Source organism: Neophocaena asiaeorientalis, unplaced genomic scaffold (genome assembly GCF_003031525.2).
Source record: "Neophocaena asiaeorientalis asiaeorientalis breed wild unplaced genomic scaffold, Neophocaena_asiaeorientalis_V1.1 scaffold226, whole genome shotgun sequence".
Classification (NCBI taxonomy): Eukaryota; Metazoa; Chordata; class Mammalia; order Artiodactyla; family Phocoenidae; genus Neophocaena; species Neophocaena asiaeorientalis.
In genome coordinates, this window is record NW_020173037.1 from 11,181,464 (window position 1) to 11,206,680 (window position 25,217).

General features: G+C 40.7%; 1 protein-coding gene across 2 annotated transcripts in view; it reads right to left on the minus strand.

Moving 5' to 3' along the window:
* PDE7A (phosphodiesterase 7A) overlaps positions 1 to 25,217 on the minus strand; it is a 115,652-nt gene that overhangs the window by 4,330 nt on the left and 86,105 nt on the right. For both annotated transcript variants that reach the window (XM_024742574.1, XM_024742575.1), the window contains exons 5-13: positions 20,094 to 20,245; positions 18,226 to 18,289; positions 12,737 to 12,832; positions 10,841 to 10,941; positions 5,658 to 5,789; positions 5,372 to 5,463; positions 2,800 to 2,944; positions 2,262 to 2,358; positions 1,286 to 1,366 (exon numbers count right to left, since the gene is read on the minus strand). In XM_024742574.1, the coding sequence (XP_024598342.1) occupies positions 1,286 to 1,366; positions 2,262 to 2,358; positions 2,800 to 2,944; positions 5,372 to 5,463; positions 5,658 to 5,789; positions 10,841 to 10,941; positions 12,737 to 12,832; positions 18,226 to 18,289; positions 20,094 to 20,245 (960 nt within the window). The remainder of the gene's footprint in view (positions 1 to 1,285; positions 1,367 to 2,261; positions 2,359 to 2,799; positions 2,945 to 5,371; positions 5,464 to 5,657; positions 5,790 to 10,840; positions 10,942 to 12,736; positions 12,833 to 18,225; positions 18,290 to 20,093; positions 20,246 to 25,217) is intronic.

Consider the following 25,217-nt stretch of genomic DNA (forward strand, 5'->3'; position numbering starts at 1 on the left):
CTTCTTGTCCCGTCATCCCCTGCCCTCCCGCCTCCCTCTCCCGCGCTCCTGGCCAGTCCCAGCTCCCGGGGGACTCGGCGTCCCCGCGCTGTCCCCGCGGGCCTGGGCCTCACTCTCCCGCATCTCTACTGCTCGCTCTGCGGCCAGATCGTTACTACCCACTGCCTCCCGCTGAGGATCCTCTTCAGCTGTTGTACGGTGTGAGAATTCTCTGTCTGATTTTCTGACCCTCCAGCACAGTCCGCTTTTCCGGGTATTAGCAATGCCACAGCATTGTGCTACCTTCCGAATTCCTAGAAACTTTCTCTCTCCGAAGTTTCTGGACACACTTCACTATTGTCAACCGAGTCCCGAGAGGTCCTGCTCAGTATCAGCCACCAAAATTACGCCCGTCCCTCCATATCCTTCTGAGTGACCCCCACTTGGCAATCCACCCGCCGCACCCCAAACCTGGCCCATCTTCCCTCGGCTCGTCTACGACAAGCTGCACGTTCTTGAATCACAGCCCCTTCATCGTGCTTTCTCTTACCGTCACAGTCCACTCAACAAGCAGTTCTCAAGTGGGCCCGCCCCGAGGGGCAGCGCTGGCCTTGGGGACACACACCCCTCCAAAGGCCAGGTCGGCACCTGGAGCTGTGACGACAGGCATCCAGCGCCTCAAGAGGGGTGACGGCTGCCCAGAGAGAGTGGAAGGTGGCTTCTGGGGGTGACATCTGAGGTGGACCCTCAAGGAAGAGGAGGCTATGAGGCAGACGGGGGGCCTGGCGAGGCACAGAGTGAAGGAGCCCCAGGGATTTGGGGAGCCCCAGGGAGTCCCGAGTTGCTGTAGGTAAACGAGGGGGAAGGTGTTGGGGAGAAGACGGAAGAGACAATTGGAGGCCAGGTTGCGAGGGGCCTGTGTGAGGTGCTGAAGAGTTAGCTTCAACCAGCAGGCAGCGGTGAGAGAAAAGCCGGCAGTCTTGGAAGCCGGTCTTCCCATGACCGTCAGGCCCAGCGGTCCCAGAATGACGCCAATGAGGCTCCCACATGGGAAAATGATGCATTCTTTCCAGTTCAGAACAGAAAGTTATTGCTACCTGCTCTGCTTTTGAGGAACTAAAATCAAATGAGAGTAAATTATAAGAGCCAAAAAAAAAGGAAAAACCAGAATAAAATTTCTTCAATTATTTAAAAATTAGAAATAAGCATAATTTTAATACTGATATTTCAGATGTACCTCTCTTCTTGGCAAACTTAAAATCAGTGGCATTTTAAAAACCAGTTATATCTCAGTATGCATAGTTACCAATCTGGATGTTGGCAATAGATTCGGTCTGACGATCACAAAGTGGACTCACACCCAGATGATACTTTTTCTCTATGTCTCCTAGAAATGGAAAAAAGAAAAAAAGAATTCTTAATGTGGAATATACCTATTGGTTAAATATATAATGAAAGTCTTCATCTTACCTGTAAATTCCTTAGGAATAATGTAACACAATCCTCATGAGAGGATGCCTTCTAAATTAGCTCTTTTAAAAAATTTTTTTTTGGCGGTACGCAGGCCTCTCACTGCTGTGGCCTCTCCCGTTGCGGAGCACAGGCTCCGGACGTGCAGGCTCAGCGGCCATGGCTCACGGGCCCAGCCGCTCCGCGGCATGTGGGATCCTCCCGGACCGGGGCACGAACCCGTGTCCCCTGCATCGGCAGGCGGACTCTCAACCACTGCACCACCAGGGAAGCCCTAAATTAGCTCTTTTTTAAACTTTAAGTTATTCATACATAGAAAAGGCTGCCAAGCCAACATCCTATTTTAAATGGAGAGGGTGGAAAACTTTTACTAGGTGTTATCCCAAGACTGTAATTCTGTCAGCATTTTAATTTAAAACTCAGATTTCTGAAAGGAAGGTGCATGGAACGAAGATCCTTGGTTCCTGGCTTTAAATCACAAAACATGTCTTACATGCTCATATGGCCACACCCTCCACACAAGACAAGGATGGAGCAAGGGCAGGAAAATCTTTCTGTACAGAAAACCTTCCAGCCGGCTCCACGTCTAATTCATAAATGCCTACACACACATCAGATCATTTCAAAAGAGAACTGCTGATTTTCAAAACAGATGCTCAATTTGCGCGTTACTGGTTATATGTACATCTACTGTGAATTGTCATTACAACTATCAGACACCTTCTGCTAGACTCTGCAATTGTCTGAGTTATTTTATTCATATGATGCTAAAAAATGAACTGAATAGACTATCACTCAATACTGTAACTTGCCTTGATGGAAGAACTCCTCTGTTACTTTTTCACTCCACTGCTTGCTTAATTCCCAGGTCCGACATGGGTTACAGATATCTGCACATTTCAAAGCCATCTAGCAAAAGCAAAATATGAAATGTGTCTTAAGAAAAAAGGTAAAATTTCAATTTTACTAAGCTTAATATACGCTAATAGTGGGGAAAAGAACACCTTAGAAAAGAAAAAGAAAACGTTGCAACAGGAAATTCGTTATCCTTTATACTGATCTTACGATACTATTAGTTGTAACAATCATTTTTGCAGAAACACTGAAAGCCTACTAAGCAAATTATACACGCTTGGTAATTCCGGAGAGGCAGGCATAGGACTGCACTAACCAGAAAGCTACAAAGGAATCAGCCACTTCTCTCTCATTTTTTAGATATGAGAACTTATTAAAATGAAATGCTTTCCCTCAGGATTTAACCACTCAGAAGACTACACGAGAATATTTCATTTTTATTCTAATAGTCATGTGATTTGCTCTAGAAATAGAATCTTTCCAAGCTCATTTTACCTGTAAAACCAAATGCCTATGCCTGATGTCTTCCAGACGTAAGTCGCCTTTGTCCAGATGGGCCCTAAACAAGGACAGGTACTCGTTCTGCCGGCTGATGTCCGTGGCCAGTATCAGAGCGCCTATCTGAGCCTCCATCTGTTGTCTGGAATTAGAAAAACATAAAGAGAAATACAAGTCTTTCAACTTAATAGCTACTTCTTGATTATTTTTTCCTTAAGTCTTAATACTCAGAAAGCTTTACAGGGCCCTAAGATATTCTAACTGCCATTCAACTTTTAACCTACCAAAAAGATGGATTTAAAGAATGCATTTTAAAAACCTACTAAAATAATCAAAACTAAAACCAAGAGAGTTGGTAGGAAAATACCAATATGCAAACACTCCAAAAAGAATGCCTAAAGGTGGAATTATATGCCTAAGAAAGTCTATGTAAGATTGGCTGGGATGCAGTGAACAACTTTGGACTCTTTTTTGGTGCCTGAGATCTGAGAGGCAGGAGGAGGGTCAGATGGAGGAAGAACAGCCCATTCCCACGGACTTCTGCAGACTTTTGAAGATGTCTGACTAAAACCTGATGAAGTTCCACCAATTTAATAAAGTTTAGACTCAACTATGCTTTCAGGGCCAAATTCAAGAATTAATTATCCAAATTTTCTGGAAGGGAAAAGGTAACATGTTAATACAAATAACAAATACATTATATCATTTAAAAAACCGCCTCAAAAACAAATACCGTATGCTAATGCATGCATATGGAATCTAAAAAAAACTGTACTGATGAACCTAGTGGCAGGGCAGGAATAAAAACGCAGACATAGAGAACGGACTTCAGCACACAGCTGGGGGAAGGGAAGCTGGGACGAAGTGAGAGAGTGGCATGGACATATATACACTACCAAATGTAAAATAGATAGCTAGTGGGAAGCAGCCCCATAGCACAGGGAGATCAGCTCGATGCTTTGTGTGCACCTAGAGGGGTGGGATAGGGAGGGTAGGAGGGAGGCTCAAGAGGGAGGGGATATGGGGACAGATGTATACATACACCTGATGCACTTTGTTATACAACAGAAACTAACACACCATTGTAAAGCAATTATACTCCAATAAAGGCATTAAAAAAAAAACTGTTTCAAGTCAAATAAGAGAAATGTTTAAAAATTCCTTCTGTTTCAATGGGCCATCACAAACATTATCTTTGTATAATGATCAGTAAAGAGCAGTCAATAGATTAAAAGGCTCTAAAGATGGTTTTCTGGAGACCCTAGTCCGCCATCTTCTTGGTCTGCCGACTTTCCGAATAAAGTCGTATTCCTTGCTTCAAAAAAATATAAAATAAAAAAATAAAAGGCTCACAGTATTGAACAGTAAATAAAACAAACCCTAAGCAAACATAAAAGAATGCTATTATGCAGTATTCCTTATTTTCAGTTTTTATTTGTATTAAAATATGAGAATTCAACAGGGTTAATCATCAAATGCAAAACATGATAGAAAGGGAATAATGAAGCCAACAATTTAATCTGCCTTAGTTAAGAAAAAGAGAACTTATATATACAAACACCGTGTGGTTTAAGCAGTTTTTATATTTGTACTATGACAAGAAACAATTTTACTTACCAGAAGTACTGTCATAACTCCAAATGGTATCCACGAACACAGATTTAAAAAAATAAGAAGTCCAGCTTTTTTCTCACGGACATTACCAAAAACATTTTTGTTTTTTTATGAAGTTGTTTTAAATTGTGAAAGGGAGAAAGGAAAGAACAATGACAGTAACTTAGATCTTGATACCCAAATGTATTTTTATGTCTCACCTTTTTTCTAGAAGTAGGTGGTTTATATCCACTGACGTGGTTTTCCTAAGTGCACCTTCTCTTGGTGAGGCATCATTAAAAGCTTCAGTTTGTGGACCAATGACATGAGATTTTGTTGACCACCACCATCATTATCGTATTGGGCTCATTTACATTAACGCTTTTTATTAGCCTTTCAAATGGCCTGCTCAACATCAAATGATATTTTCTAAAAAAAATGTGGTATTTTCTGTTCTTTCAATTCGTTATTTTATCCTGTAACTCTAGCAGTGACTCTAGGACTATGCCGTTGAGGATACAAAGCATTCTTTTCACGTCTTACCGGTTTTGAAAACTTCCTGGAACAGATTTTAATGAATCTATTTCTTATACAGATTGTTTACTTTCTGTCCAATTTACCTTTACAGCTAGAACTTACGGTTTTATTCAAAAGAGCATAAAATGGAAATATGTAATACCATTTACATAAATAAGCAGTAAACCATGACTGAGCCACTGTGTATTTGGAGTGGATTTTATAGTATCTATGTGTGATCCTTCATAAAAATTCACTGAAAAAAAATTACTACTGACTGTATTTCAGAACAGGTTTAAATTATTAAAATTTTGATGTAAATTTGTAAAGTAAGATAATTTACCCGAAAATTGTGGAACACCTGAATATAACAACATAATTTTAAAAACTTTATACGGTTGTGCTTGCAACTGAATTTCTATAGTTCATAACTAATTAATTTTGTCTTAATCCAACCTACCTGCTTTCTAATGGCATATGGGAGAATAAACCGGATTCTCTCAATAAACCCACTGCAGATCTCCAGTGGTGATTTTCCAGTACTGAGGTATTCTACAAAAAGAAAAGGGCATCTCTGAGTAAATGGTAAGCCTTTTTCTGAACATAAAGAATTATTTGTAAGTAATATTAATCTGATTAAAATCTGAACATTCATTGAGAATTTATTTACTCCTTTCACTTCTTTAAACATGACACATTTTCTAGAATGCAAGAATATTAAATCTTGAGGATAAAATTGCACTAACCTTGTATAAAGTTGCCAAGTAATGGTTAGTTTTAATAAGGAAGGGTTGATTGACACCTGGATGATCCAGATCATGAGTGGCAGCTGCAATTAAGCTCAGCAAGACGTCCCAAGGAGTTACAGAATTGGCAAGCTGGAGTGCGGCAAGGAATAGCTGATTACAGACATGCTTGAGACACGCTCTGCGCCGTTACAGTAGCTGCTCTAAATTAGCCTCGACTGAGCGTCGGCGGTCTCCTCCCGCCATGTTTCTCAGGCCGCTCATCCAGGCCACGGAGTGCCTGCCAGCGGCTGGTCTCCTCACGACCCTGGCGGCAGGTGTGGTATAACGGTGTCCCTGCCCACGTGGAGTTTGCGGATGCAGCTCATCCTTCACTGGAAACTAGCATCATTAAGATGACAGCTAAAGTATAAACCACCTTGTTGAGAAATAAGAGTTTTCAAACAACAAACAGAGATTTGAGTATTTCTGTTACTGTAGTCAGAGAAGGCCTATGAGGTTTTAAAAACATTTTTATCATGGTGAGAACACTTAAGGTGAGATCTACCCTTTTAACAGATGTTTAAGTGTACAATACTGTAAACCTATGACTAAGCGTGTGCGTTTATCAATAAACTGGTTACTGGGTTTCAATCAAGAATCCAAATCCAAGGTTACTTCTGAGGTCCCAAATGTTGAAGGAAGCTACTGAGTAATCACGGAGCGGAAGTTTACGTCAAGTTGGTAATGAAATCCTCTCCCCATGGATGGACAGTTCAGAACAGCATACACAGTGTATTCAGCTCAGGAAAAGCCATCCTGTACACTAGCCATTGTAATTTTCCTCTCAACAGTCATTTATTATTCTTGGTAAAATAATCACAATAAATAAGCTTATTTACCTGACTGAAGTTCTCAACGACAAAAAACACTCACCTGGAGTGTGTCGCACCTGCTTTTCATGAACCGCCTCTCGCTTCCGGGCAAGCCCAGCTCCACCAGCGCCTCCCCAGCCCACCTCCGTTCTCCGCCTGCAGCCCAGCCCTCGCCCAGCCCCAGCCCACAAATGACTGACTGCGTTCTTGCAGCCCATTTCACGTCCTGCCACACTAACACTGCCAGAGCGCAGCGTGCGCCTGTTTAGCTTCACACTGGGGCAGTGCTCTCTAAACGTGTAGGGTCCTGTGCCCTAACAGCAGAAAAGTATTGAGCGTAGGCCACCCATAAAGGTATACTTACTTACAGATTACAACACAGAGCCAACCCATACTGCACGTGATAAAACACGGATGAAAACCGAAGTTATCAAATATGAGATAAAAAAATTTTTGATTCAAATTCTAGTATATTCTTTCTATGCCAGAATGGATTTTTTTTCCATCCCCTGCGCCAAGTTCATCTTGGTCTGAAAACAACCACTGTCGGAGGGCCTGAATCCACTAAAATAGTGTAAGCTGTTTGAGGGCAGAGAATGTAAATTATTTATTTTTGTATTACCTGTAAATGGTATATAGAGAAACTCAATGAATGGGTAGAAGATGGTGAAGACAATTATTTCCTCTTTAGGATAGGCAAAAGCATTAAAAAAAAATAAAAGATTTTAAAAGTGCTGCTTGGACTTCCCTGGTGGCACAGTGGTTACTAATCCACCTGCCAATGCAGGGGACACGGGTTCGAGCCCTGGTCCGGGAAGATCCCACATGTCGCGAAGCAACTAAAGCCCCGTGCGCCACAACTACTGAGCCTGTGCTCTAGAGCCCGTGAGCCACAATTACTGAGCCCACGAGCCACAACTACTGAAGCCTGTGCGCCTAGAGCCCGTGCTCCGCAACGAGAAGCCACCGCAACGAGAAGCCTGCACACCACAACGAAGAGTAGCCCCTGCTCGCTGCAACTAGAGAGAGCCTGCGCGCAGCAGCAAAGACCCAATGTGGCCCAAAATAAATAACTAAATAAAAAGAGTGCTGCTTACTAATCAAGATGAGCGGAAGGCACACTCCATGGAGCACCCTGCATATAAAGCCACATCCCGTCCTGACATAAAAATGCAGGCGTGGCTGTGGATACCTTATGAACATGCGATTTGTTAAGCAACATTTAGAAGTGTTATATTCTTATGATAACTTTGGCAGAAGAACAGACGTGTACCAGCCTGGGAGAATGCAATAATCCAGAATTGTTAAAAATTAATGTATGATTTACACGTGACATCAAACAGTCTCAGGCAGATTAAAGAGTTAACTATTAAAAATAGAAACATGAGAAGCAGCAGTTGGGCTGTTAAAAGTTCTGTGAAGGAAAAGCAAGTTCTAAGTTTGAAAACAAATCACACATGCAAAAAAAATTTTGAATAAAAATGCAACATTTCTGCTTGTTACAAAAATCTTTCATCAGAAAAAAAACTTTATGAGTTTCCTAACAAAGACAAGGAAGTCAATGACATTAATGCAGTTTTTAAAACTAGGTTTTTTTAAAAAAGACAAATGTTATCCCCATTTCTGACTGTTGCTGTTAGGTGCCGTTAGGCTCAACTGGAACAAAATTATAATCTATATTCTGAGGTTCAGCTTTGAGGACATAAAAAATAAATACTAAAGTTAGAGCTGATACAAGTACACACCGAAGGAACTTTCAATAATTTCTTGGTTTTCAAATATTTTTGTCTTTCTTTCTTTTTTTTTTTTGACTTAGAAGAGCCAGGAATTAGCTCTTACATATAAATCATAAGATATAAAAACCAAAAGCAGGACTTCCCTGGTGGCGCAGTGGTTAAGAATCCACCTGCCAATGTGGATTCCCCCGTGCAGGGGACACGGGTTTGAGCCCTGGTCCGGGAAGACCCCACATGCCATGGAGCAACTAAGCCCGTGCGTCACAACTACTGAGCCTGCGCTCTAGAGCCCATGTGCCACAACTACTGAGCCCACATGCCACAAGTACTAAAGCCCACGTGCCTAGAGCCCGTGCTCTGCAACAAGAGAAGCCACTTTAACGAGAGGCCTGTGCACCACAAGGAAGAGTAGCCCCTGCTCGCCTCAACTAGAGAAAGCCTGCGCGCAGCAAGGAAGACCCAACGCAGCCAAAAATAAACAACAGTAAAAAAAACCCAATAACAGCACCAATCCATAAAATAAAAGTTGGTGTTTAAACAAACAAATGGAAGCAGGTTTCCCACTGAACACTGTATATATGGCTTCCTCTTCACGGTCCCCTCTGCATCTGGATTCTTCTCCGCGGCCGTCTCCTTCTCAAACACTGCCTCTCGGTTTATATGGTTCCCGACCGTCTGTCTGAAGTTGTGAGCTCTCGCCAGCCACCCAGTCACTCCCCAGCACATCACCCTATTTACATGACTTCACAGCAGCACTTACCACAGTAGAGGTCAAAGTTCTGTTTATCTGTTTAAAGACTGCCCCCCTGCCCCTCACTGGGAGGGCAACTGTTTGAAGGCCAGGGACCTTTCCTGTCTTGTTTACCACTGGATTCTTAGCGCCAGGAAAACGGACAGAACAAATGAATGAACACACTCGACAATGCGATGGCCGGTAAAGGACCGGGAAGTAGAAGAGGCGCAGTCAACTCTGAGCGACTCCATTTCTATTTTCTTATCTCTACGGTAAGGGAGGAGGGAACTGCTGTATTTTAAATCTTAGTGATTTTATCGGTATCCTTAACTGAAGCTTTGACTGAAGAGTTCACTGAGTATGTTAATGATGAAAAGTGTTTAAAATAAGAATGATCAGAGCTACATAGGCAAAAAGTGTTTAAAACTAGTGCTGCCAGAGCCGCCTGGGTAAGACAGTGTCTGCACCACGCTCGCCCTGCACTCTGCCCCTCTGGTCCTGCTGGGTGCCGGCGCTCCCCAGGCCTGGCTTCGGGCTGGGCATGGCCAGCCCGCGGGTGAGGCCTTCACAGCCCCGTGGACTAGGTTTAGCTCCTCTGTGTCCCATGGGGCACTTAGCTCCATCATTCCACTTCCCTGGCTGTATGGTGATTACTTACCAATTTCTCCCGCAAGACTGTTCAACAGAGACACTTAAGGCTTGGCCCAATGTTTGTTTTAAACTTTAATTAAAAAATTGGGGTGCATGGGAGTATTCATTTATCAAAACTACACACATAGAATGTATGCATTTTACTACTGCATATAAATGATGCCATAATTTTTTTTAAGTCATAATATACTTTAAAAATTGGGGTACTTTCACATACTCCACATCTCTTGAAAAATCAGGAGACTGGCAACCACATGGCTATATTCTCAGAGTTGGCATCAACTAGCACCAACTGGCTCAGTCAGCCTCCTTCCCTCCCAACATCCGGCCGAACTAAGATCCCTGGGGAGGCGAGTTTAGAAGTAGGTCTAAGGGTGGCAGATGTAACTTTACAGCCTCCAGGAACAGGAAACGCCCATGGGCAAACACGGCTTCCATTAACATCTACAGCTGGTAGTCCCCAACTCTGATTTCTCTGCTATGCTTCAGACTCCTTTCCAACTCTCTACTAGACACCCGCATTCGGATATGGCGCGAATACATTTAACCGCACGTGCCCACAATGGAGCTCATCATCTCTGCCAGCCCTCCCTCCCTTTCTACATTCTCTCCCTCACAGTGACTCCCACCTGCTACTCAGCTGCCGGGGACAGTCTCCACCGACGCCTCTCCCTATTTCACTCCCCTAGATGCATCCAGACACCACATCCTCCATGTTCTGATTCCCAAGAGATCTCACCAAGCGTCTGCCTCTCTCCTGCCCCAAGGCTATCGAAACAGCTCCTGACGGGCAGCGTGCATGTTTCTGGTCTTGTCTGAGTTATTCTCCCCCCACAGCCAGGATAGCTTTGTAAAATCTCCTGCTTCCCTTCCGTAGCTTCCTATTCATCACGGGATCTGACGAGTGTCATCCCTGCCCTCGTGGAGCCCAGCGTAAATGCCAGGTGACTTGACATGTGTGGCCGGGCCGTACAGCCTGACCCTCACTTGGGCTTCTCCAGCCTCATTCTCGACAATCACCCCAGCTCTCTAGCTGTCAACTTACAAATACAGCCACACCTGGAAACCTGATCCAGCTACATCTCATTCTTGTGAAGGAAGCTTCTGATTTTAAGTCTGATTAAAACATTAACTTAAGGAAAAGTATTTGAAATTAAATCAAGGGCATTTTCTCAGGACTTTCACTGACTGTAAATGCCAACACCTTACCTTAGGTTCTTTTAGGTAACAGTGCATGGCCTGAGTAACATCTGCAGCGTGGACTGCATTGTGGTAAGGGTTTTGACTGTGGTAATCTTCTTGGATCATAACTGCGTCAAAGAAAAAAAAAAAAGACCTCAGATTTAACTGCGAACAGGAGGCATGTACAAATACAAAAATTGCAACAATTATGCATTCTCCACTTACCCTTCTCATGTGGCTATCAGCTAATTGTTCTGATTCGGGGAGATGATAATCACTTATCATAACTCACATGTATACCCGAGGCATCAACACCACCTTGACTCTTGTTTGAAACTCTTTAAATGGCATGAAGGTATTCATGTCAAAATTATAAAAAAATTTTTTCCTTTTTTTCTCTTCTAAAATGTCAGTCTATCATTGTGCCCCACTCCTCTGACTTTTTTTTTTTAATTTAAAAGGAGTTTCTTAGTTTAATAAAAACTGTACAGTTCATTCAACAAATACTCATTGTAGTAGATACCGTTCTAGGAAGTAGGAATTCATCAGAGGACAAAAATCTTTATGAGGCTAAAATAATACAGATATTGGGGAATGTGAACACGATCCTTGGGATACTCCATCAGTGAGGTGAGTTTCAGACCTGCAATTAGTTTTTCAGTAGTAGGGAAGGATGATGTGTTAATCCTGCCTTCTCTGCTCAGTGTCTGTATTATGCTACCATGAAAAAGTAGACTAGGATGGGAGGGTAGAGCCGTCTCCACTGCCACCAAACCTGCACTGTGGCCCTCACAGCCCATCACTCAATCCAGTGATCTCCAGGTACGGTGAGCCAACCCCAAGGTGGTGAGCTAGGACTCACTGGTGAGAGGCAAAGAGCATTAGAATTCTGTATGTACTTTGATCCCATCCTTTAAAATAGTTTTCTAAACACTCGTGTTAATATCTATTGATGTGTTTTATAACAGATAGAGTATTGCAGGCATACAATTTGTAAATGAATATGCATTAGAAGTTTCTCAACGTCTCAGGTAATAAATTTATCTTACTTTGCTAACGAAGAGGAAAGAAAATATTATCAACTTCGTTACAAAAACAAGAATCCTATGCTAATTTTCTTCTAACGTTTTCCTTTATTCGGTGAAAGACTCTAATTTTTTCCCTAGCAGAGCGCTCTTAAATATCACTCTGCACATGAAAACATGTTCAAAATAATCTTTGAAGTTTCCTGTCAGGAGGTTTCTGGGATCAGAAAAAGAGGAGACCCAAGTGCAAGGCACCTGGATCTTTTAAGGTTTTAGCCTTCAAAAAGTTAGGAAAGGACAGAAACTGTGTCATCTTTGCGAGAAAGCCGGGGCTGATGTGGGAGACTGACAGCAAAGCTGACCCAGCCCCCAGCGGCACTGGGCCTTTGCAGCTTCCCCACCCAGAGGTGTGCCCTACCCCCCACCTGACGGGATGCGGCGGACAGCAAGGCGAGCCAGTGTCCGGGCTGGGCTCGGGGGTCTGGATGTGCCAGCGCTCTCCTGCCAACTGGCCACTGCTCTCTGAACAAGCTGGGCTTGTTGGAAAATAATCTTTTTCCTTTTTTTGTTTTTAAAGTGGCTCTATTATGGTGCCTCCTTTGAATTTAACAGGAGATCGTGTGGAGCTGAGCCGGGTCGGGCCCGGTGTCCCAGCGGAGGCCCAGGACGCCGCAGTGCAGCTCACTGGGTGTCAAGGGCGGGGGCACGGACAAACTCAGCCAGACCAGAAGCCACGCTCCACAGCCCTGCAGACTCGGGGCTAAACCAATGTGTGTTTTCTTTAAGCCGCTAACTTTGGGGTGATTAGTTGTAGAGCAACAGCTGATATAACTGAGAGACAAGTTAAACAAGTACCAGTATAAATCTTATTACTGTTAAATGGGTTAGAACCACTTACCTAAAAATCTACGAAGTTTCATCATATCTAAACGGAAGTACTCAATTAATCCATGAAGACTAAATAAATGAAAGGTTAAACTTACTAGACTATTTCCTAAAAAGGAAGAAGAGGAGATATTAGCAGGAACACAAGCTTATGTAACTGCACTGTACTTGCAAGTGTAGGTTTGAACACAAAACATGAAGAGTGCTAAGGCCTGCTTTTTCTCTATCTAAAATTTACAACTTATTTTAATTTTACCAGTTTAGAACTTTAAATATCACAGGTTCTTTCTATTCTAAGAAAAAAAGATGTTTTGGTTTTATTTTTCCAAAACCAAACAACTGGAAGATAAACATTTTTGAATAGATGTTTTTTTTTTAAGACACCAAAATAATTAGAATTGATAGAAAACTTTGAAAATTGTCCACACTGAGTAAGTTTAATTCAATTTCCCAAAGCACCTCAAGCGTGTGCACTTACCTCCTCATACCCATGCCTCCACCACACTGCTCTGAGCGGGGGTGTCCCGGGGCAAAGCGCCGTGGCTGCCTATGCTATGTTATTTAACAATTAAGCAGACGGTAGGTTTTAAAGGTGTGTGAGCTCATAAGTTACTGCCAGCATTCAGACAATAACAATAACATACACAGGATGCCGGTATCCTCGAAAAAAATCTATGATTCTTACAAACATGTACAAAAGACCCAACTAGTCCCACAATGAAAATCTGTAGTAATAATATTTATGAAGAATTTCAAAGAACTATCAGGCTAAACTAATTATCCAAAACTGCCTGAACAACTGTTTAGAAGCCCACAGATGAGGAAAAAAGTAAACTAACTGGAACGAGGTTTGCATAAGCAACAGTGGGAAGGATGTGGCAACCGAGAGAGAGTCTTCCTAAAAACCATCCGACACATCACCTTCACACAGAAAGAAAAAACCATTTCAAATCTTTTCCCTTTAAGGAGTTAAATGTAAGAACGCATTCCGATCCTAGTAACACTCTACTGGTACAAACATGAACCCATGTGGTCTAGAATCACTTGTGAAGAAGCGAGCTATGTTTCTGTCATGACCACGGTAACAACCAACTTTTCTTAGGGCATATATAGAGATATTTCAGAACGTATGTTCAAAAAACAATCTGGTTTTAAGAAATGGGCAGAGAATCTGAATAGATATTTTTCCAAAGAAGACATACAAATGGCCAACAGGTACAAGAAAAGCTCGTCAGCATCACTCATCCTCAGGGAAATGCAAATTAAAACCACAATGAGATATCCACTCACACCTGTCAGAATGGCTATTATCAAAAAGACAAGAGATAACAAGCGTTAGCTAGGATGTGAGGAAAAGGGAACCCTTGGTGCACTGTTGGTGGGACTGTAAACTGGTGCAGCCACTATGGAGAACCATGGAGGTTCCTCAAGAAATTTAAAGTAGAACTACCTTATGATCCAGCAATCCCACTTGCTGGTATACATCTGAAGGAGATGGAATCACTATCTCAAAGAGATACCTGCACCCCCACCTTCACTGAAGCATTATTTACAACAGCCAAGACATGGAATCAACCTAAGGGCCTATCAATGGACGAACAGATAAAGAAATCGTGGTGTATATGCAGTGGAATATTACCCAGCCATAAGAAAGACGGAAATCTTGCCATATGCGACAACATAGATGGAGTTTGAGGGAACTGTGCTAAGTGAAGTAAGTCAGACAGAGAAAGATAAATGCTGTATAATCTCACTTATATGTGGAATGTAAAACAAAAACAACAAAATCTCGAGCTCACAGATACAGAGAACAGACCGGCGGTTGGTTGTCAGACGTGGGGCAAGGGGACAAAATGGGTGCATTGTGTATTTGAATGCTGCCGAGAGAAGGTCTTAAAAATTCTCATCATAATGAATAAAACCGTGACTATGTATGCTGACGGATGTTAACTAGACCCCCTGTGGCAATTATTTTGCAGTACATACAAATGGCAGATCATTACATTGTATGTTTGACGCTAACATAATGTTCTATGTCAATTATGCCTCAATTAAAAAAAAAAAGAATGTATATTCATTCTGTGTATTTAGGTAATCGCAGGATTCTCCCCGAATTGTTTCCCAAACCTAATGAAATAAATTACCAATTTCTAGGATCTAGAATAAGTTTTAAGAAAGCTGCAATCCAATGGTAAGACACCCTCATCTGGAATTCAGGTGAATGGTAGTAAGAAACGCATGTTAACGTCCTCCACCAAGAAGCCTGGGGGAATCTGACAAGAGCCAAACTACCAGCGTACCGCCCATATCAAAATGAAAAACTGTAGGCGACGCTTTTTCTCATTTTCAGTTTGTAAGATACCAACTGACTCAATACCAGTAAATAAGAACACAAGTCAACGAAACACTTCAAAGCAAGTGATGATGCTTAGTTGATACGTTAAACAAGAAACAGGCATAGAAGCAGTTATTTTATATGAGAATGGAAACACCTTCTTGGAAAAGAAAACTGTACTTATAGAAAAGTTACCCTTTATATAAAGATATATGAAAGGACGGACCTGCCTACGGTGTTACGGCTCTCGACAGGTTTTAGGATGTGATTCTCTTCAATACTTGGGAGCTGGCAGGACTGGGCTACGGCTATAACACAGGCCTGGCAACGAGGGTCCTCATGCACCAGGTGACTTTTGGGGGAGACAAGCCCTATCTTGCTATCTGATGTAACCTAACTCATTCCTGCAAAGGCAACATCAAATATATCCTACCAGGTAGTAACTACTTCCCGCTTTGCAGTGGACAAGCTGGGAATCAGAGTTTTGTTTCTTCCCTGCCCTCCTCACAGTATCATTTGGGAAATCACCAGAGGAAGAAACACAGAACACACCAGGTCGACAGCAAGAAGGGAAAACTATATACTTGGATACTATGTACATATATCATCCAGAATTCGTTTCAGGCTAAGCAGCTCTGAAAGGAAAGCAGATCCAATTAAATAATGCAAGTTAAAGGAATTTTCTCCTGCCCACTTGTTTCCCAGTAATATCTCTTCACGTACAGAATTCCTGTAACTTTTGGGTGACTGTAGTGAACTGAACATAGATATCACCATCTGTAAAAGCACAGGTGGGTGGCTAACCATGGGTCGTTTCTACTAACCCCTAACAACTCCAAGAAGAAACCATTCGGCCACCTTCTCCACAAAAAAGGAGTGAGATGATTGAAGGAAAGCCAAGTGCTAAGTTAACTGACGTAGACTAGTGGCCATTACTTCTGCCCATCCTGCACCGTCACCCTCATTCCACTTTTATCGCCACGCCCCCTGACTAGCAGGTATGTTCTTTTTAAAAATAAAATCTAGAGAAAAACAATCAACTATTTCAGTGGGTGACAAGTGTCTCAGGAGACTAAGAATAGGCTATGAGCTCTTAGTGTTTATGTGAGGCTAGACCTTGAAGGTGTTAAGGGCAGCACTGTCTCATCTATGTTTATCTTGAGATAATGACTAAAGTAATATTTGTGTTGCATTAGGAAAGGGGAGTTTCCCAGACCTAGAAGCCGAGGCACCTATATTTTCAAAAAGGGGATGGCTGCAAGGAAGGACAGCTGATATTAAGAGCCTCCGATAGGCCCTAAATGATATTAGAGCCTTTTCTGTGTGGACAGGCCCAAGTGGGGGCAGGGAGAGGAACAGACACTAGGCACCAGAGGGCAAAAGAGAGGTGAGTAGGAACAGAAAAGGGGGAAAAACAAAAGGCAGGGAAGCGGGAGGGAGGCTCCACCACTGAGGAGAACTTTACTGTCTTTACACTTGTGCCTGGGTCGCTTCGGTTTATTTTCGGTCAGCAGTCCACAGACCACTTGAAGGTGATCACAAAGGCATCCTCACTATGCCTGACCATACAGCTCAGAGCGAATGACGTAGTGACACTAAAAAGCTAGACCCGTGCTGTTCTCAAGACGCATACAGTTCTATTTGCTTGTCCATTTCCCATACTTGGCTTTCTTAGGAAAGAAGCTTTATTCCAAAGTAAAATAAGAAAAAAAAAGTGATTTCAAAGTATAGCAGTGAATCACATATTTATTTCATTCTCAACCATCAGAACTGACTTCCTCTCAGTGAACTTTGCACTCTGCTTCATTTAAAACATATTAAGGCAAAAGGGGCAAAGTCTAGTTGGACAACAGGTACCACCTTTTTTTTTTTTTTTTGCGGTACACGGGCCTCTCACTGTTGTGGCCTCTCCCGTTGCGGAGCACAGGCTCCGGACGCGCAGGCTCAGCGGCCACAGCTCACGGGCCCAGCTGCTCTGCGGCATGTGGGATCTTCCCGGACCGGGGCACAAACCCGTGTCCCCTGCATCGGCAGGCGGACTCTCAACCAATGCACCACCAGGGAAGCCCACCTTTTTTCTTTTTTAATGCCAAAAATTTTACACTAAATAAAGAATGATTCTCAAAGGGAATTCTGTTCCCGTTCCCAAACAGAATAAAGAAAAATGAACCCTTTCCACAAAGCAAAACAAAACTCAGAAAGAGGTAAACAGATCAGAATCACCTGTCTTGGGGCTTCCCTGGTGGCGCAGTGGTTGAGAGTCTGCCTGCTAATGCAGGGGACACGGGTTCGAGCCCTGGTCTGGGAGGATCCCACATGCTGCAGAGCAACTAGGCCCGTGAGCCACAACTACTGAGCCTGCGCGTCTGGAGCCTGTGCTCCACAACAAGAGAGGCCGCGATAGTGAGAGGCCCGCGCACCACGATGAAGAGTGGCCCCCGCTTGCCACAACTAGAGAAAGCCCTCGCACAGAAACGAAGACCCAACACAGCAAAAATAAATAAATTAATTAATAAACTCCTACCCCCAGCATCTAAAAAAAAGAATCACCTGTCTTTTTCAAAGTACTCATACTTTCCGTAGATTCTGATACGCCCCCTCAAGAAGCCACGAGCTCCTCCCACCCCACCCGACCCCGCCATGGAGAAGCAGTGCCAGAAGGAACCACTGTTGCTGATCATTAACACGCCATCTCTCAAGTGAGCAGAGAAAGGAAAGCCTAGGAGCCCGAGCTAGAAGAAAAGCCATCTCTCAAAGGGTCATTCATCTACCACATATCTGGGGCTATCAAAACTGGAATACAAGATCAGAGGATGTCACTGTGACTACAGTACAAAAGAAACCAAAAAAGAAAAAAAACCAAAAACGATGAGATAGTGATGTTCGCCTTGGGTTATTAATAACAGTAGCATTAATAAGGGACGTCCAAGTGATGATGACAGTGGTTACTTTTGATTACTACTAAGAGTCATAATCAAAAAATAAAATTTTAGATTGATTCTCTAGGCTTACAAGTCAGTCACTAAAGAAGCAACACAACAATGCTCCCTCTGCCAGCAGAGGGCTCCTAACCTAGTAAATGAAAGCAGCAGCCCACCAGCGGCTGTACCGTCAGTGCGGCAATCTCAAGAATACATTAACTTGAGTAAGTCAAATTCTTCACTTACCATTTGTTAGTCTATCAAATAGAAAGATATCAAAATTCCAATTTCCAACTTTTTCCAGCATACACTGAAATGAAAACCAAACATTCCTACTGTAATTTAATTTCAGTAACATTCTCTATCTTTTGTAGACAGTCCACAGGGAAGTTAATGAAAATGGGAAGTGGTTGATTTACTTTAAGGAATGTTAAGTATCATTCTCCCTTTAATCATGACCTTTCCAAACGGCTCCAAAACATGTCCAGAGGGATAAACTCCATTTGAAAAAAACAATTATTATTTTGTTTTCCAGTTAATAAATGTATAGGTAAGGTTAGTGTTCCCTTCGACTTATTCCTATACTCCCATGAACGGTCAAGAATTCGAATATAACTTAACATCACAGAAGTGTGGTTCATACACTGCATGGTCTAGAAACCAGATTTTTAAAATCGAATACAAGTAAATTATAATAGCCAAACACTTGCTATATCCCAGGCACTGTTAAAAGTGCTTTACTCTTACTCTTCATGCCGACACTATCAAGCAGGCATTGTTTTCAATCCTCATTTACAGATGGGGAAAGAGGCAAAAAGTTCTAACTTGCTCAGCAAGAAAGTAACAGAGCTGGGATCTGACGTCAAGTGGTCTGATTCTGGAACCCAGGCACCAGACACCTACACTGTACTACACTCAAATTATTTGTTATTCGTTTTCTGAAAATACACTCCCAATTTACGGGTATTTATTTATAGTCTTTAAATAGCCTTATAAAAGAGTCAATAGCATTTACTACGTTAATTTTTAGGTTGATGGTTATTTCAGCCAAGTAAATAAATCCCACAACCCTAAAACTCAAATAGATATTTTTACACCATATATTTGTAACCTGAAAATTTTGTGGACTTTTATTTTCAAGAAAAAATTTTTATTTTGTATCCAAAACTTCACTGTCGTATACATTTATGACCTAATCGACATAAGCAACATTAAGGTACTACTGGTTGAGATTATAATACTAACAACCAATGATACACATAATATTCTCATTCTAAAAAACAAAACTTGTGAACTTTTTAAAATTTAAGGAAAGCATCAGTACTATTCCACTGATTTGTTTTATCAAACTGGGAGGCAAATTTTTTCACTTTAGTATAACCGTAGAGTGGGTACCCTGACCCTATCTACACAAACTGACAACATCTGGCCTGTAAGTATTAAGTCAAAGAATACTTTTACAAATATTAGAAACATAAGATTATTAAAAAAATCCTCATTTGGTCAAAAACAACCTCAACTAACTTCCACCTTCATTAACATACTTCTTTTAAACTATATAAAGAAAACAATGCACACAATCACCAGGTTTAATTTTTTAAAAATCTAAATCTTCCAAATAGCTCACTGATACAAGAGATTATGAAAAATCATTTGACTGAAAGTCATGAGTCTTCCTGTGCTGGGTTTACTTCTAACCAGCTGGGGGAGCTCAACCAAGTTCCTTATACTATTTAGGCCACAGTGTTCTTTTTTTTTTTTTTTTTTTTTTAAGGCCATACTGTTCTTAGCTACAGAATACAGAAATTAGATCAGACAATCCATAATATTCTTCCCAGCGTTAAGTGTGATCTTATAGCTTAACTTTCTATTGATCTACTTGCTGTTATAATAAATTGAAAACATTTTCATTATTTTAGTTACTTCAGAAATGTTCCTTGCTCTGTAATACCTAATTATAGGATGAACAGCTAGCTGCTCTAAAGGGAAAACCTGAAAAATGGGTTCAACTGATTTCACATACAAAAAAAGGCTCTATAAATCAGTACCATATGGGAAAAACAAGGCTTAAACTTATCTAAAAATTAATGTTTTCTTGAAAAAGCTATACACACCTTGGCTTGTCCATTATAATCATCATCTAAAATGTTTAGAGAATTCGAAACGCTGGTACCACGGAAAAAGCGTGACGATCTAAGATACCGCTGGAAACTTAGTAACCTTCTGATATTCCTTGCAGACACAGAAACTTCGATTTCAGATTGAGCTGAAATAAAAGGAGTAAAAGGTGAGTAGAGCGACTCAAAACTGTGCATACCCTATCTTTGTTGTACCCCTTCTAGTTACATACAAGTATTTCTTAAAATTAATCAGCTTCCATGCCATATTTCTAGAAGAGAAGAGGTACTTTATTTGTACTTTCAATTAAAGAGCTGAGAATGAAGGGGCAAATCGCCAATTTTATCAGCATTTAGAAAGCTAATGAGGAGTGTGGTTAGATTAATAATCAGTTTTTTTTAACTTCCTAAGAATTATTACCTTTCACTCCATCGCTTCAATACACTATACAAACACTATGAAGCAGAAAGATAAAATCTAGTTTCAAACTATCCTTCATATTGAGAAGCCAGGTCCCAAGTTATACATGAGACTTTAAGAATTAATCATTCAACTCAAACATCTCAAATCCTAATGAGGTATCATTTCAAATCTTTCCTTAAGAGAATTTTATTCAGAGGAAAAGGAGATGGAATGGAGAATAAAGTAGCTTATACCCTGTAAGAGTTCTAAAGGATAGGGATAAAAATCCTGCAAGATGAAAAACTCTAGAAAAAAAAATGTGGTTCCACATTGGATACAGATACGTTTTCTTTCCATGAGTCTAACAGTCTAACAGTGTCCCTGCAGTGTTAGAATGAACCAAAGCTTCTGGGGCACCAGACAAAATAAAAGACATTGGTTACAAGCTGTCTTGTAGGGCATGAATGTTATCTTTAAATTCTAGAATCTAACTAAGTTAAGTGAAATGTTCATAATACGAAACATCAAAGTGGAAGACTAAGGATCAACAGATCATCATCTCTCATCTTACCTTCCATTAACATCCCACTGGTGGAATGACAGGTAATCAAACACATTCTCTCTTGTGTGTCCAGTCACTAACTGTTCTATTAACCTCTATCACCCAGTGTTTTCTCATCTATAAAATAATGGCAATAGTATCTAGTTCAAAGGGTGCTGGATTAAATGAGATAATATACACATGAGTCAGATATATAATAGGTATTAAATAAATGATGGCAATGTAGAGGATAATAAAATTGATGTTGATGCCACTGCTTGGAGGTACGCATCTAGGTAATTATCCTAAGTTCCAAATCTGTTTATGTTGCTCTAAATAAAAATATTCACTGATCCCTCATCATTTTAAAATGAACTCCATCTTCTTGGCCTGGAAGAAAAGGCTTCATGCTCCAGGTTCTGGCTCTCTCCAGACTCAATTCAGATGACACCTTCCCTGGGAAGCACACCTGGAAACCTATATACACATTCCCCATCTAGGAGAGATGGGAGGCACCTCCTCTGGGTTCTCAAGGCTACCCATGCAGACACTTATCACACTACGTTTTTTTTTTTTTAATCACACTACTTTTGAGGCTGTTATTACAACTGCTTATTTATCTGTCTCCTTCAACAAATGATGACCTCCAATACAGGCACGGATTATTTTTTTTCATCTTTGTATTGCAAAGCCTAATAATAGTGCCATGTAGGTATGTATAAAACATACTGAGTAAATGAATAAATGCATACTGTTTTTGAAATACCTGATGAGTTCTGAGGTTCCCATACACTGACATAAGCCAGAAATAAGATAACGCACAGTTACGTGGGTTTCTTCTCATTTTTCATCCCAGTGGATCTAAAATAGAGTATCTAGAACAACTGTGGAGTTAAATTTTTATCTTTATCAATGTAACTTACATTAAAAGGACTAGAACCAAAATGGTAACGTTATTAATATCAAGCAATTATGTTTGAACTAGAATTAGTATGTTTGAGGAAATGAGGTTAGTTTAATAAGTTCAGTGAAAGTAATGTTCCATGTGCTTTAAAAAAAGCTATCTAGGGCTTCCCTGGTGGCGCAGTGGTTGGGAGTCCACCTGCCAATGCAGGGGACATGGGTTCGAGCCCTGGTCCGGGAGGATGCCACATGCCGTGGAGCAACTGAGCCCATGCGGCACAACTACTGAGCCTGTGCTCTGGAGCCCGCAAGCTGCAACTACTGAGCCCGTGTGCCTGGAGCCCGTGCTCTACAGTGGGAGAGGCCACCGCAATGACAGGCCCGTGCACCGCAACAAACAGTGGCTCCCGCTCGCTGCAGCTAGAGAAAGCCCGCACGCAGCGGCAAAGACCCAGCACAGCCAAAAATAAATAAATAAAATGAATTTTAAAAAAAAGAAGAGGTATCTCATCTAGCCGTCAACAATGATAAAAAAACAAGTATTATTATCTTCCACTTTATACATGTGCACACTGAATCTACAAGAGATTATATATAAGATCATACAGCCAATATAGGGTTTATATACTATATATATAAGATCATACAGCCAATATAGCGTGTATATATTATATATAAAAGCTCACACAGAATATAGAGTGTGTATATATTATATATAAAAGCTCACACAGAATATAGAGTGTGTATATATTATATATAAAAGCTCACACAGAATATAGAGTGTGTATATATTATATATAAAAGCTCACACAGAATATAGAGTGTGTATATATTATATATAAAAGCTCACACAGAATATAGAGTGTGTATATATTATATATAAAAGCTCACACAGAATATAGAGTGTGTATATATTATATATAAAAGCTCACACAGAATATAGAGTGTGTATATATTATATATAAAAGCTCACACAGAATATAGAGTGTGTATATATTATATATAAAAGCTCACACAGAATATAGAGTGTGTATATATTATATATAAAAGCTCACACAGAATATAGAGTGTGTATATATTATATATAAAAGCTCACACAGAATATAGAGTGTGTATATATTATATATAAAAGCTCACACAGAATATAGAGTGTGTATATATTATATATAAAAGCTCACACAGAATATAGAGTGTGTATATATTATATATAAAAGCTCACACAGAATATAGAGTGTGTATATATTATATATAAAAGCTCACACAGAATATAGAGTGTGTATATATTATATATAAAAGCTCACACAGAATATAGAGTGTGTATATATTATATATAAAAGCTCACACAGAATATAGAGTGTGTATATATTATATATAAAAGCTCACACAGAATATAGAGTGTGTATATATTATATATAAAAGCTCACACAGAATATAGAGTGTGTATATATTATATATAAAAGCTCACACAGAATATAGAGTGTGTATATATTATATATAAAAGCTCACACAGAATATAGAGTGTGTATATATTATATATAAAAGCTCACACAGAATATAGAGTGTGTATATATTATATATAAAAGCTCACACAGAATATAGAGTGTGTATATATTATATATAAAAGCTCACACAGAATATAGAGTGTGTATATATTATATATAAAAGCTCACACAGAATATAGAGTGTGTATATATTATATATAAAAGCTCACACAGAATATAGAGTGTGTATATATTATATATATAAGATCATACAGCCAATATAGGGTGTATGATCATATATAAGATCATACAGCCAATATAAGATCATACAGCCAATATAGGGTGACAACTAGATTTTTTAAAAAAATAAATTTATTTATTTTTTGGCTGTGTTGGCTCTTCATTGCTGCATGCGGGCTTTCTCTAGTTGCAGTGAGCAGGGGCTACTCTTCGCTGCGGTGCGCAGGCTTCTCTTTGCAGTGGCTTCTCTTGCTGCGGAGCACGGGTGCTAGGCGCGCGGGCTTCAGTAGCTGTGGCACTTGGGCTCAGTAGCTGTGGCTCAAGGGCTGTAGAGCGCAGGCTCAGTAGTTGTGGCATACAGGCTTAGCTGCTCCGTGGCATGTGGGATCTTCGCGGACCAGGGAATCAAACCCTGTCTCCTGCACTGGCAGGCGGATTCTTAACCACTGCACCACCAGGGAAGTCCCTGGCAACTAGGTTTTAAAACACAGGTCTACTGACAAAGCCTGTGTGTCCACAGTATTACGCACAAGTTTCTTATTACATCTCTACAGTATGGTTTATTGACTGTTTATGATAAAATTCTGTGTATACCATTATTCAAAATGGTCCTTATTTAGATGAAAGTATGTACAGAAAGAAACACAGAGGGAAAAAAGCTAACGCACAGAAATAAAAGTATTCAATTAAATACATATTAAGTTTATTTATTTGGTTGTGCTGGGTCTTAGTTGTGGGCTCTTAGTTGTGGCATGCAAACTCTTAGTTGCGGCATGCATGTGGGATCTAGTTACCTGACCAGGGATCGAACCCAGGCCCCCTGCATTGGGACTGCAGAGTCTTAACCACTGCACCACCAGGGAAGTCCCAGAAATACAAGAATTTAATATGACCCTTCTAGTCTTATTCCTAGAAAAGACTGGACCTGGAAGGGCCAGAGTGGAATGACACGAACACATGGGGAGCAGATGAGAACTAATTAATACGAGTACTGCCATCTCTGCATTTACAAGGCACTTGACTGTTTTACAAAAAGCACGTTCACATCTGCCATCCCATTTAATAATCACAACAGTCCTGTGAAGATGGCAAAGATTATCATCCCCATTTTACAAATATAACCTTAGAAACCAAAGTAGAAATGCAATACAATTAACGCATTAGAGCCAAGGCATTTAGAAAGCTTCTAAAAAATGTTGCAGAAGACACGTATTCTATTCATTATGGAAAAGCAACCTGAAAGAGTTCAAGGTCATAAGCATGACTTCATAAGCATTCCCTTCAATTTACTATCTTAAATCACACACAAAAGGTAACAATTTTATCACTGGCAATTCCTTTGCATCCTGTGTGTGGACACTGACAGTAGGATCACTGCTCCCAAATTGTATGTCCAAACTAATCCACCCTTGAAGTAAACTTGAGAATCTCTTTGGGAGGATAATTACATAAGGTCCAAAAAATTAATAAGCCTCATTTGAAGGGGCTCAATCCACTGTGCTAAGTCCCTACATCAACATGGCAGGATTCACACTGTCAATGGTTAAGACAGG